Source organism: Penicillium manginii, assembly GCF_028828005.1.
Source record: "Penicillium manginii strain IBT 31320 chromosome Unknown utg000002l:1.0-5564898.0:1.0-5567710.0, whole genome shotgun sequence".
NCBI classification, from domain to species: Eukaryota; Fungi; Ascomycota; class Eurotiomycetes; order Eurotiales; family Aspergillaceae; genus Penicillium; species Penicillium manginii.
Window position 1 is genome coordinate 370,914 of NW_026643103.1, and position 13,190 is coordinate 384,103.

The 13,190-nt window shown below is 47.2% G+C and overlaps 5 protein-coding genes across 5 annotated transcripts; 2 read left to right on the forward strand and 3 right to left on the reverse strand.

Annotated features, from left to right (window-relative positions):
- Positions 1-56: 56 nt before the first annotated feature.
- Positions 57-3,517, reverse strand: N7533_001422 (homeobox domain-containing protein; the record flags this gene model as incomplete). The annotated part of the gene is made up of 5 exons (XM_057098072.1): positions 57-233; positions 296-396; positions 454-1,300; positions 1,370-3,404; positions 3,459-3,517. 5 exons carry the CDS (start codon positions 3,515-3,517, stop codon positions 57-59), a joined length of 3,219 nt encoding a protein of 1,072 aa, XP_056963208.1.
- A 583-nt stretch (positions 3,518-4,100) lies between these two features.
- N7533_001423 (uncharacterized protein) lies at positions 4,101-7,947 on the forward strand (the record flags this gene model as incomplete). The annotated part of the gene is made up of 7 exons (XM_057098073.1): positions 4,101-4,493; positions 4,561-5,243; positions 5,314-5,727; positions 6,628-6,764; positions 6,820-6,971; positions 7,072-7,144; positions 7,199-7,947. 7 exons carry the CDS (start codon positions 4,101-4,103, stop codon positions 7,945-7,947), a joined length of 2,601 nt encoding a protein of 866 aa, XP_056963209.1.
- A 206-nt stretch (positions 7,948-8,153) lies between these two features.
- N7533_001424 (uncharacterized protein) lies at positions 8,154-9,688 on the reverse strand (the record flags this gene model as incomplete). Its single annotated transcript, XM_057098074.1, has 4 exons — positions 8,154-8,606; positions 8,663-8,857; positions 8,932-9,358; positions 9,453-9,688. 4 exons carry the CDS (start codon positions 9,686-9,688, stop codon positions 8,154-8,156), a joined length of 1,311 nt encoding a protein of 436 aa, XP_056963210.1.
- A 442-nt stretch (positions 9,689-10,130) lies between these two features.
- On the forward strand, positions 10,131-10,714 carry N7533_001425 (2,4'-dihydroxyacetophenone dioxygenase family protein; the record flags this gene model as incomplete). Its single annotated transcript, XM_057098075.1, has 2 exons — positions 10,131-10,470; positions 10,530-10,714. The coding sequence occupies 2 exons, from the start codon at positions 10,131-10,133 to the stop codon at positions 10,712-10,714; spliced, it is 525 nt and encodes a 174-aa protein (XP_056963211.1).
- A 384-nt stretch (positions 10,715-11,098) lies between these two features.
- N7533_001426 (uncharacterized protein) lies at positions 11,099-12,913 on the reverse strand (the record flags this gene model as incomplete). Its single annotated transcript, XM_057098076.1, has 5 exons — positions 11,099-11,566; positions 11,625-11,758; positions 11,815-12,264; positions 12,320-12,534; positions 12,591-12,913. The coding sequence occupies 5 exons, from the start codon at positions 12,911-12,913 to the stop codon at positions 11,099-11,101; spliced, it is 1,590 nt and encodes a 529-aa protein (XP_056963212.1).
- Between the last annotated feature and the right edge of the window lie 277 nt (positions 12,914-13,190).

Genomic DNA, 13,190 nt, shown 5'->3' on the forward strand with positions numbered 1-13,190 from the left:
CCCTGCCGGCGTCTATGATTCCACACGGGTGGAGAAGAAGCTCACTGCTTGTTATATCAACTAGTGGTGGGATATTCGGCATGATCAAATTGAAGCCAGGAGTCCTGATAATGAGATGTCTGGTTTTCACTAGGAGGCTGCTGGGCCGAGTCTGCTGTGCCACTATCTGCTCCTATGGCTGCTCTTAGGGGTTGTAACTGCCGTCTTCGGGCATTGATAAACCAATTATTAACCTGCGAAGTAATTAATAATCATGAACATAGCCATTAGAGTGATACTTGAATGCTATTCTTACTTGAGGAATCGTGAGCCCAGTCAGCTCTCCAAACATCTGTTTTTCCTCCTCAGTAGGGTAGGGGTGTTCCTCATGCGCGAAGAACCAGGATTTTAAAATATCTGTTACCGGTTTAGGCAAATCACTGGATCTCAGTTTCATCCTAGATGACACTGTACTTAGCTGAAAGGATGGACGTGCCGGAATCTCCAGGAGAGCATTGTTGTGTTCCTCGGGGTTTCTTCGATTTGCAAAATGAGCCGAGGAACTTGAGCCTGTAGCGGAGTCTGATTGGATGTATTGATCACTTCCAAGGGTTGTTTTTGAGCTTTGTAGGTCACTTGAATAGTTGCTCCAAAACCGGGCTACGGCCCGTTGTGCTATTGTAGAACCGCGGAACCGTCCGATGAAGTAGTTGAAGAGAGCGAACTCATCCCGAGTGAGATTGTAGTCATCGGGGTCGTGTTGCATTCGAGTCCACAATTGGGTGATCGCGGCTTCGAGAATTTCTGCTTTATGTCCGTCCACAAGACCTTCAGCATTCCGGGCTGCCTCTAGACATTCCTTAATTGTAGGTTGATCTGTAATCTCTGATGGGATGCTGCCACTGCTTTGAGATTTTGGAGGAGCCTTCTCTCGTATCACTTTGAACTTTTTCCTCAACCTAGTAGCCTCGTCTTCAGCAAAGCCACCTTCTTTATTTCCTTGACTTGCAACGTCTCCTGATACAATATCTAGTAATGTCCGACTCGGGGTAGAAATAATTTCGTTCCCTGCGTCCTTTGATGTTGATGGAACTTGAATAGGATCGGATTCTGAAAGGAGAGAAATTACTCTGTTTTCCAGCGGCGGTAGCTCAACCTCGGCCTGATCGAACGAGGGCCATGGGTTAACATATTGAATAGACTCCGTTGATGATGCAGATGATGGCAGTGGTGCGGCCACTCGTCCTTTTTGCACTTCATCCTCGAACGCACGCCTGCTTTGAATATCGGCAGATAAATCGATCAGCTCAGCAACGTCCTCCTAGAATTCCATGTCATGTTAGAAAGATGTACTATCATAGCTCCGCACAACTAAAAGAGCGAGTCTTACCCGTGTAAGTTGGCCAAAGACATAGAAATGGCGCGGTGTCTGCTCGTATTTATAGCCCAGCTGTTTGAATGCTTCTGCAATGACTTGGCCATTGTTTATCTCTGTCCATCTTTCAGTAGTATTTCCTATTTTCACGTCGATGTGTTCAACAATATCAGTGAAACCGACCGAGTTGAGGGGTTTGTGGGCAGAGTAAGTCAAGCTGTCATGACCTTTCTCAGGATCGGGTATTTGATTTATGTCGCTCCCCTTAGTCCGGGCGCCATCTGCTCTGGCAAATGAGCTGGGAGGTATACTACTAGTAGTACTATTATTTCCTTTGTCGACAACTTCTCTCTCTTGAGGTACCCCAGGGGCACTTTCCGTTGTCACATCCAGACCCAATTCTGTGCTCGGGGGATGGAATTTGCTCGGTATTCCTTCGGAGTCAGGCAAATCCCTGGCGTCTAGATCGGAATCATTGCCTGCAACATCAGAGATATCTGAGAGGAGAATTTCCTCATCTTCATCGGGATCATCAGAACGCGGTAATGCAAACAAGGCCAGCTCCTCCAAATGTCGACCAACATGTCTCTCCAACTGCTTTCCTGAAGAAAAAGAGGACAAACAAAGTTTGCAGTCCATGTTATTCTCCGAATTAGTCTCAATCGAATGTTCAATTCGCAGATGGGAGAACCACTCTCGTCGACTTTCATATAAGCGGTGCGGTGTTGGACACTCTGGGAAAATGCAAACGTATGGCATTATGTCGTTGAAAACATGGCGAGCCCAGGATCTTGTATCCGTGACAGAGATTATCAGGAAACAGTAAGGACATTCAAAAGGCGTCCCGTCAGCAGATGCCTTCGGCGGAGGCTGTAACGTAATGCCGTCTCCTCCATGGAGTATTGTTTGGGCGTATGAGGTCTCGGTGGCAATGGATTCCGACTCAAACTTTGTATTGCTCTGCTGAATTTCAACAAAATCTGTCACGACGGTATCTGATAATATAGCTGAGCGGTTATCTGATTGTACTCCCATGGCTCGATCGAGGCCCTGTGCGAGTTTCACGTGATGTCGTTTGCGGTATCGCATGACTGCCCTTCGCTGAGAATTTGCCAGGCCAAGCCGATGTATAACAGATTCCTCTGCGTTTGGATATTTGCTTTGCACATGCTGTTTATCAAAAGGCTCAAAAATGGCTGCGTCGGATCTTTTGGTGCCGAGCAGACGATCTTGTTGCGCTGGTCGTCGGACCAACATCGACATCTGGAAAAGATTGTCAATAGTATCACGCAAAGTATGATATATTGACTGCATCTCAGTCTCCTCATTCTCGCTTTCTTCTTCAGAGTCGAGAAAGTTGTCTTCGGACTCGGAGCCGTTCAGAGTATCTTCCACGTCTTGTATGGCTCTCTGTAAACGCTCAAGAAGGCGCAAGGTTTGGTCCTTGATATGGGATGCTTCTCGCAGCCGATGATCCAATGAAGACTGTCCAGATTGATGAGCACCAATGTTTGCAGCCCACACCCGCAATCGACCCAGCTCGTCTTGCCACAACTCTGCCAACACGTCGGGATGTTTCTGGAGAGGCTCATCGCGACATAGACGATCGAGCTCTTTAAGGCATTTCACGACTATCCCTGATATTGAGGCTGAAGGACGGTGCGGTGCTTGAGCAACCTTGCTACTGCTATCAAGAGCATTCTCTCCTTTGGTCGTTTCCTTGTCAACCACACCCAGTGGGTTCCAGATGCGAGGGTTCACTGGGTCGTAAAGGTTGGCGATTTCTGCCTCACTATGATCGCGCTTTTCATGACGAAGACTTCTCAAATACTGGAGAATAAATTCAATGTGTCCGGGAGACTGATTCGTGTAGTTCAAGTTGATCAAATCGCCATCTCGGCTTTGTACTTCAGCCTCCTCATTCTCAAAGTGCCTGGTAACCTCATGCAAACGCTCTTCATCTTGTTCTGGAATCAGTTCGTAGATTCGATTCTCGCCTAGATAATCTGGGTGTTCCGACTGTGGCTGATCTTCGGATTCATCATTAGACCTGCTTCTAATTAGCTGTTTTGCGCATTTTCTCCGATGAGAGGGGGAGTCTGACTTCGGAGATTTCTGTTCAAAGGAAGCATCATATTCATTTGCAGCCCGATTCCGGTACATCTCGAGGGTCACTAGTTTGATTAGTTGAATTTTGCATCTCCAGACTCTTGTCTAATAATGACACACCCCTCAACGGATATCACCGATTTTGGGCGGGTCGTCTCAAGGCCGGTAAATGAGGGCTTGGAAAATTAACGACGTACCCTTGGAAGTCAGCCGAGATGATGAAAGGGCTGGAGATACAATTAGAAAAGGATGCAGTGATTATTGAAAGCACTTAGAAATCAACTTGAAAGGAAGAGCTGAATATATCTTGACAACAAACGGACTGAAATAAATGAACACAGGATATGAGCTGGCTCGGCAGAATGCGCCTCGGGCAAAAACGGCCCCTGGGCTTAATGTGAAATGAGCTGCTGCTTGAACAGTTAGCAATGCCAAAAATCGACCGAATGGAAATGTTGATAGAATTGATTGAATATTTGAGGAGGACTCTAGGTGCGGGGCAGTGAGGTGCTTAGCGCCGATGCGTCTCTAGCCCGGGTTGTAGCTGAGCAATGCAGAACACCAACCCCTCTTTATTTCGAGGCTCTGCTCATTACCATCACTCATTTATCTTCCCCCATATCGCCGGTGTCTCGAAATGGAAGCTGCGGGTATTGCTCTCGCCGTCCTACCACTTTTCCTCAATCAGTTAGACAATTATGTTCAAGGAATCGAGACTTTCAAGCTCTTCGGGGCCAAGCGTTATCGCCGAGAGCTTGAGTGGTACCGATCTAACCTCGCCTCGCAACAAACAATACTAGAAAATACTTTGATGAACTTGCTAGATGGCGTCGAGGAATACGGAGACGGAGTCGATGACCTGATCCAGAACCCGCTCGGTGTTCTCTTGCAACGAGAGGATTTGCGGGGCAGCCTGCGCACAAAGCTCGGCACAAGTTTTGATCCATTTTGCCAGACAGTGAATGAGTTCTCAATCGTTCTTAATCGTTTATATCGCAAACTCGGGTGGGAAATTGGGATGCCTGCAGTGGTGAGTGCCTCGTGCGACATACAGTCGGCTTCAAGTTGATAAGTAACCATTACTTCCTTATCCACAGAGCCTCCAAACAAATAAGTCACTGCTCAAAAGTGAACTCAAGAAATTTAAAGATATTTTCTCCAAAAGCATCTATGACGAAATGTTTACTCGCCTCGATACCGCCAATAATTTGCTCAAAACTCTAGTTGAACAGTCCGACCGTCGAACCATCATTCACAAGAAGCGACACTCGAAGCGGCCACTGATGCGTCAGAGACAAGCTCGAAAGTCTGCAAGAAGTCTTCATAACGCAATTATTGGCGGTAAATCCTGGAATTGTTCCTGTCGTGACCGACATGCCGTGCACTTTGTGCTCAGGTACCCGGAGCTTGACAACAACGAAGAACCAAGCAACTATTCTGCAGAGGCTCGCTTTCGAATGATATTTGCCTCCTTTGAACCTAGATATAGTCCTCCGAAATGGAATTTCGGTCTTGAGGTTGAAACCGAAACCGAAACAGTCCGGGCGAGCCCAACTCCCAGTAACAACTGCCCTCCACACTGCGTCACCGGGCAGATGTCAGTTCAAAAGAAGGTTCAATTCTCTATTCAGGGAGAAGATTCAAAAAGCCAACAAACTCCAACATCAAAGGATACGCCTATAATTCTCGATATTTGCGTCACGCTGTCGCGTGTCGGAGCTACCTGTCATCCCGACAAGCCCTTCGGGTGTTTCTCAGACGATATTCATCGACACAATATGTACTATATACGAAACATCGCCGCGGATTTAGGGGGCTAGATCGCTGTCCGATCTAATAAAAGAGTCGAGCAATTATTTCAAAGCGCCCACAAGTGACCGATTTCTACTCACCCGGAAGCAACGTCTTCGGCTTGCAGTAAATCTCGCCTGCAGTGTACTTCAGTTTCATGGGAGCTGGCTTAAATCCCACTGGCGCGCCAAAGATATCATGTTCAAAACAAGTGCCGATATCGATAGCCCATTCGTTCAATGGAATATTGGCAACGAAGGGGATGTGTGGGGCAAGGGCAAGGGTAAAGGGAGGATATCATCTCCCTTGATTCAAAGCGACATCCTCTTTCCTCTGGGGTTGATACTTGTGGAGCTATCCTTGTGCCAGACGCTAGAGGTATTACGCACTGCTGAGGATGAGGATCAGATGGAAGCATGTGCCGATCTCAAGACGGCGGCCCGCTTTGTCAATCTCGTGGAGCAACAAAGTGGGTCAGATTATAAGAAAGTTGTTAAAGCCTGTTTATTCTGGCCTGGGAGCGAGGAGTTTAATCTGGACAACGAAGAGATGCAAGATGATATGTTTCGTTTGATCATTTCTCCTCTTATTGAAAATCTCAGAATATTTGAGGGGGGAAGATAGAGTAGCGAGCAGTGTATTATCGATATTACCTCCCAAGTTCATGGTATAAACTCTCTCAAATTTGCGTGGTGACAGAACATTGAGTCCCTCAGGCTCACACTATTTTAAACACTGACTAGTACTAGTAATCTGAAAGTCTCATTAAATCCGCCAAACCCTTTGCAGGTACTAGTAAAAGAGAAGAGCTGGGAGTGTGTATCAGTACATAAGGACCCACATCAACCACTGGAATAAACCATCAGTGTCACGGGGACAAAAAAAAAACAGAAAAGGAAAAGCACAAGGTGAAAGCACAACAGCAGCAAACAAAACAAAAGGGAAGAGAAAAAAGATGAACAATTGCACTGGCCTGGATTTGAGCCCTGAGACTACAAAAATAGCAAAAACAAGAGGTAGGCACGCAGCGGTCCCACTGCGTCTCTTCAAAGCCCCCTCATCTGTTTCTCCCCGTTTGGTCTGGGCCAATACCATTAGACCATTCGGGGGCTTGTTGACAGTACATACTATTCTACCACTCTTAACCTTGCTTGGTTTAAAACTACTGTACCCATTTGGACACATGTGCTACATGCAAGGTTCCCAAGTTCAAGTTGATGTTGTTGGGGCTCGGCCCCACGCAGAGCCGCATTGCCCCTTGCGTAGCCTAAGGTTTCGGTAAGATGTCAGCACGCGAGGCGCGCTGACTTTCAATCTCCCCGCGCTCTCGAGTTTCACAATAACAACTGAAAATACCCCAAAACGGCCGATAGTGCCCCCAAAATTGCAGCAAAAGAGCGCCGTGAGGCAGCTAGCGCCATTGAGAAAAAGGCCGCGACCTTGGTCGAACAAATTCTCCAAAGCAAGCACTTTATTGTCTTCACCGGGGCCGGCATATCAACATCTGCAGGTAAGCTTCAGATATTAAGGTCAAATGAGATTGATGTACTCAGCTTCATTCATAGGAATCCCAGACTTTCGTGGCCCTGATGGCAACTGGACACTACGCGCGCAAGGCAGGCCCCGCACGAAGCATGCCAACACCTTGCAAGCCATTCCAACGCCGTCGCACATGGCTCTGGTAGAGCTTCAGAATCGCGGGATCTTAAAATACCTGGTCAGCCAGAATTGTGACGGGCTTCACAGACGAAGTGGTATACTACCAGTACGGAGATACCTCCATCTTCCCCCTGACGTCAGCTAACGCGACGACATAGGAAACAATTTCAGAGCTTCACGGCAATAGCAACAGGGAGTCTTGCTATGATTGTGGCAAGGAATACATTCGGGGTAACCTTCGCCACTTCTGACTTCTGTATTATATCGCTCACTTTGTTGACACAGACTTCCGTGCTGTCTCTACCTACGAGAAAGGCGACCATGACCACCGCACAACGCGGAAATGTGCTCGATGCGGCGGCACTTTATATGACACGATTATCAACTTTGGAGACAGCCTGCCCGCCCGAGCTATGGAGCTAGCGCAGAAAAATGCTGAAATGGCTGACCTTTGCCTTGTTCTGGGGTCTTCCCTAACAGTCATGCCGGCGAACAGTATCCCGGACATTGTTGGTCAGACGAAAGGAGCCAAACTTGCAATCTGCAATCTTCAAACAACTCCTATCGATAATATTACTGATCTCAGAGTCTTCTCCGAAGCAGATGTCCTGATGACAAAGGTAATGGAAAAGCTCAACCTTCCGATTCCCCCATTCGTCCTACGGCGACGCCTTGTGATTAAGGTGGAGACGCAAGAAGAGGATAGGCACCGGATAATAGCTACCGGAGTCGACACTGATGCAACGCCTGTGTCTTTCCTGCAATCGGTCCGACTTGAAGGCAGCAGACGTATTGCTCGAGCAGAACCTTTCATTATTCTGGTCCGTGAATCGCTGCGGCCTGGATATCAGTTGAAACTCGACTTGGAGTTTATGGGCCATTATGACGAACCAAATCTTGAGATTTTACACGAGTATAATGGCGAGGAGGAAGTTCTTTATATTCTGGAATTCAATGTCGAAAATGGGAAGTGGACGATTTCTAAACAAGAGGACTTGGCTGATACTACGGAGTCTTTGACAATCGGCGTATAGTCAGTTTTGGATTCACTCGAACCTTGACAGTGGAAGTTCCTCATGAAAATATGCAGCACTATTGCTAAGAGTAAAAATAATATTATATCGAACGGCGAAACACATGCAGAGTCTTCGGAATCAGGAAATCTAGTCCAGACAATATCAAAAATTCAAATGGTTTCCGTCCTCCGGGTTGATGGTCCCTTCGTTTGGAGAATGGAACCTCAAAGCCTCCCCTCCAAAAATTCACGTTGAACCTCTCCAATAAATGGCTGGCTCGTTTGATCAATAGCAATTTTAAGAATTGAAACGATCTCCTCAAGTTCACCATCAGTTACAGTATAAGGTGGACAGACCAAAATGTGATCGACCTGATAATCTCCAGTATGTCCAAGATTTCCCAGGATGTTCAAACCTAGTTTAAGACTGATTTTGACAACCTGTGAACAAAAGTTGGCTTTGATCGGGAATGGCGTCTTCTGATCCTTGTCGAGAACAAACTCCACTGCCCAGAAAAGTCCACGTCCCCGAATATCGCCAACTAGAGGGTGCTGGCCAATTTCCTTGCGGAGGAGTGCTTCTAACTTGTCTCCCATTATCCTGGACCTCTCAATGAGATTGTCGCGCTTAATAATTTTCTGGGCTGCGATAGCAGCAGCGCATGCTAGTGGATGGGCCTAACTTCTGTTAGCTTGGAATTGTCGGGATCGTGGTTTCGCCTGCAGGAACATACCTGGAATGTGTGGCCGTGAGCAAGACCACCAGAACCAGCGGAAAGTGCATCGAAGATTTTCTGATGCAGCAAGACTCCAGATAGAGGAACAAAGCCCGCACCGAGTGCTTTTCCAATAGTTTGGATATCGGGACCTCGAATCCCTTCTTGCTCCCATGCGTGCATGGTGCCAGTTTTTCCCATTCCGCAAATAATCTATCGTAAGTCAGATACAGGATTGCTCAAGTTATCATGTACGCAGTGAGGAAAGGGGCGAAATTGACACATACCTCATCCAAAATCAACAGAACGTCGTATTTATCGCATATATCTCGAATAGCTTTGAAATACCCAGGAACTGCAGGTAAACAGCCCAGAGTGGTACCGCTAACAGTCTCGGCAATGAACCCAGCAACACGATTCGGACCGACCCTCAAGATCTCATTTTCAAACTGTTCCGCCAGCCGTTGAACAAAAGCCTCATCCGGCTCATTTGTATTCTTCATCCGGTAGGCGTAGCAAGGATCAACAAACGAAACATTCGTCGACATAAAATCCTGATAAAACTCTCTGCGCGATTCATGGCCAGAAACACACAGAGCGCCAATGGTATTGCCGTGGTAGCTCTGTTTCCGCCCAATGAAATGAGTTCGCTTCGGCTGGCCTCTCTCATGCCAATACTGCACGGCGAGTTTCAAAGCGGCGTCGGTAGCCTCACTTCCAGAATTAACGAAGATAGCCTTTGACAAGCCCCCCCGGTTTATCAGCGAGTAGGATATCAGCTAGCTCCTCCGTAGCGGCGTTTGTGTACGGGGAACCAGAATAAACGTAGGCGATGTCATCGCGGAGATGGTTCGTGATGGCCTCGAAGATCTCCGGTTGGGAATGACCAAGACATGAGACCGACGGGCCACAGCTTGCATCGATGATTCGCTTGCCATTCTCGAGGATTAGGCTGATTCCATCGCCTTTAACGATTTTCTCGGGTCTCTCGGAGAAAGTCCGATGGAGGATGTGGGAACGAGCAACGAATTCGTCTGTAGACATGATGAAGGGGTGACTCAATTTAAAGCTGATCACGTATCAAGGAAGCGCAGAATTTGGTACACCAAGGGACTTTTATATCGTGGCCTTTGTGTGCTTTCTACTAGTCGCCGACATGACGACCCGGAGAAGCCGAGCCGCCCTTGACGCCGGCTGCGTGGGTACGCGGTGGGGAAGGTGACTTTTTTCCAACACCGATCCAAGAGCGAGAATTAAATCTGGATCCATCGGGTTCGCCGCCCTTGACGCTAATGACGCTCGCTGGACATGCTTGAATACTGGTATAAATGAAGCACTGCCGGTGATGGCTCTCTCTTGCGATGAGACATTTTCCCTTCAACAATCACAAAAAATTGAAGCAATCCATAATGACAGGTACGAAGTCCCACCAAGAACCTGGAGAATGAAATCACATACTGATAATTAGCTAGGAACATCAAACATCATGGAAAAGGGCGACGGCACCACGGAAGCATACCGCGGCCCCAAGCTACCAAATGTCCCAGAAGACCTGGTGGTAACGGGCGTTCTTGACTTAGAATGCGACGAGCGATTGTGGGTTCCCCAAGCAAAGGACGTCTGGTTCCGACCCCTTTGCTTCAATGTGTCGCAAGGCTATTTCGTCAACATTCTACGCGTTCGAAAGAGTGGCATTCTTTCCCGCCACCGACATACAGGCCCCGTGCATGCCACAGTACTGCGGGGCCGCTGGCATTATCTCGAACACGATTGGTGGGCTGAGGAAGGTGGCTATGCCTTCGAGCCTCCTGGTGATATCCATACTCGTAAGTTCCGCATTTCTTAAGGTAATATGTGGGAAACATGTATTAATAAAATGTTTCAGTGGAGGTGCCAGAAGGTGTGAATGAGATGGTCACTCTTTTCCATGTGACGGGTGCGTACATCTACGTCGATCGCGACGGAGTTGCTCTGGGTATTGAGGATGTATTTAGCAAGCTGCAGGCAGCAAGAAAGCATTATGAGGAGGTTGGCCTGGGCGCTGAATTTGCGGATCAGTTTGTCAGATAATTGAATTTGCCACAAATTAAATCTGTGCTATCTTTCAAGCTTCCAATCATCCACATACATAGCTTCGATGAAGGCTAGATCTTGATCTGCGCATGCTTTGCGTACCTTTGGGTAAGTATCTGCATAGGTACTTCAAGATACCAAGTAGCTACTAGTATGATTCTCCTGGGCACGCAGTAGCTCACTAAGATACTACGGCAGAGTATTCCAATGATTGCGAAATGCTATAGAAACATTCGGGCAAATTTTGCGAAGTAATAAGTCAATATACCTGGTTGCTTACTACTTATGGAGTCTACTGTTCCATTGACCGAAAAGAAGTCACACTTGATTACTCAGCTCTCTATCAAGATAACTCCAAAGTTCAATTGTCCATGTCAGTAATTACTGTTTTTTGACCGATGCAAGATCCTTATCACAGTCCTTCGCCTCTTCATCGCCAAATTCCTGACATTCCTTTCCTGTGATTGTATTCCCATCCAAGCCGATATCTTCACTCGGCATTCTAGGCCCAAGGTACTTCCCCTTCTTGCTGAAGAAATAGATGAGGAGCACAATGCTAGTAAGACCAATCGAAACAACCGAGATATAGTTCATGTTCTCTTTAGTCACCGGAAGTTCAGTCGGAATACAGGAGATGACATCAAGGAAAATAACCCAGGCTACTGCCAGAAAGTTGATGACTGGACCAAGTCGTCCCAATGAGAAGGGTCTCTCAGGAAGGACATTGTCTCGACCTCGCCATAGCAGAATGGCCTGTGGAAGAGCACAAGATGTCTGTAAGAAGATAACGGCTGCGCCCACCATAGCTGAGAATGCAGTAGATGAACCCAAGAAAATAAGGCCATAGAGCTAAGTATCACATCAGATCAGTTGAGTTGAATGGAAAACAAATATGGAGGTCACATACCGAGATAACTGTGCCAGAAAGCAGCAGGGCATTGAGTGGTATCTGAAAGGTGGAGTCGATCTTGGACCAAATCTTACTGAATGGTAGCATGTTGTCGCGAGAAACGGCCCAGAGAGTTCTCGAGCATGTGGTTCCTAAAGAAATCAAATTAGGCACGCTTCTCCAAGATAGAAAGGAGAATGTGACCAACCATTGGCAACACTGCAACCGAAGAAACAAAACGCGAAAAGTGCCAAGAGAATAGAAGAGGCACTCTTTGACTGTGTACTTTGATAGTAAATCTCAATCAAAGGAAGGCCAGATGGGGTGTTCAAAACAGCATCAACATCGGTGATCGCATTCATGCAAGCACATGCAAAAGGAAATGCGGTTACCAGTCCAATCAGAATAGGGTACAAGATGATTTTGGGTGCATTTTGAGCGGGATCACGGATTTCTTCACATAGATGGGCTCCACAGTCAGTACCGAGGAATGCGTATACGGCGTTGCTGACAGCGAGCATGAATGCGAATCCATTGCTAGGCCAGCCTGTTTCATTGGTTGTATCGGCGAAGGTCCATTCAGCCGGGGCGTGGTTGTTTCTACTGCACACGAAGAGAGTTATCGTTGTGGCGGTCAGAGTAGAGCATGCGAGAATGACTGTTTGCAATTTGTTAGTAGGCCAGAAATTATAGAGCAAGGGGTTGTTGCTTACAGTTAAAGCGGTTGAACAATGGGAGAAGCTGAGAGCCAAATGTGTTCATTGCAACAGCCAGCCATACAATGCCAATATAGACCAGCCATTCGTGCCAGTTCTGACTTTGATACTCTGGGTACCACAGGTAGGTAATCGATAGAATCAAAGATGCTATGAAATTGCAAGCTGCTGCGCTAGCCAACCACCATCCAAGAATGCTCAGCCAACCATTTCTGCGTACCTATTAGCTTCAAGTTGAATCAAATGACTGATATTCAAAGTCTCTCACATGTACGAGGCAAATGCTCTATATTTGTCAGAGGCAAGGAAAAACGCCCAATAGTATTGAGCACCAGCAACTGGATACGCGGAAGCCAGCTCTGCAACTCCTGCTGACAGAATGAATGTCATGAGGGCAGCTACCGGAATTGACCAAAGTGTTCCCGCTGCTGATCCCTCTTTAATCGAGATGCCCATCGAAGATCCAGTCCCGGACCAGGTACATGTCAGACTAAACGAAAGGGCAACGAGACTGAATACAGAGAACTGTCTCGGCATTTCACGCTTGTAGCCACGGGCTTCGAGCTGCCGGTCATCTTCAAACTGGTGCATATTGGAAATCTGGCAGACACTTCTGGCATGCGCTCAGATCAAATCATTTCCGGGGCCATAGCCCATAAATAGAGAAGAATTGATGAGACGCATGGCTAAGCCTGCCTGTTCAATTCCCCTGCTGGGCACTTGGCACCCCAGGGACAAGATAAGCAGCTTGGCAGAAAACCCACAAAATCCACACCGAATATGCTAGATCTGAGGAAGATGATGGAAAATATCCCCAATCATCTCTTCTCTCATTGGATGGCTCCTCTGCGCTGTTAGCGCACAACCT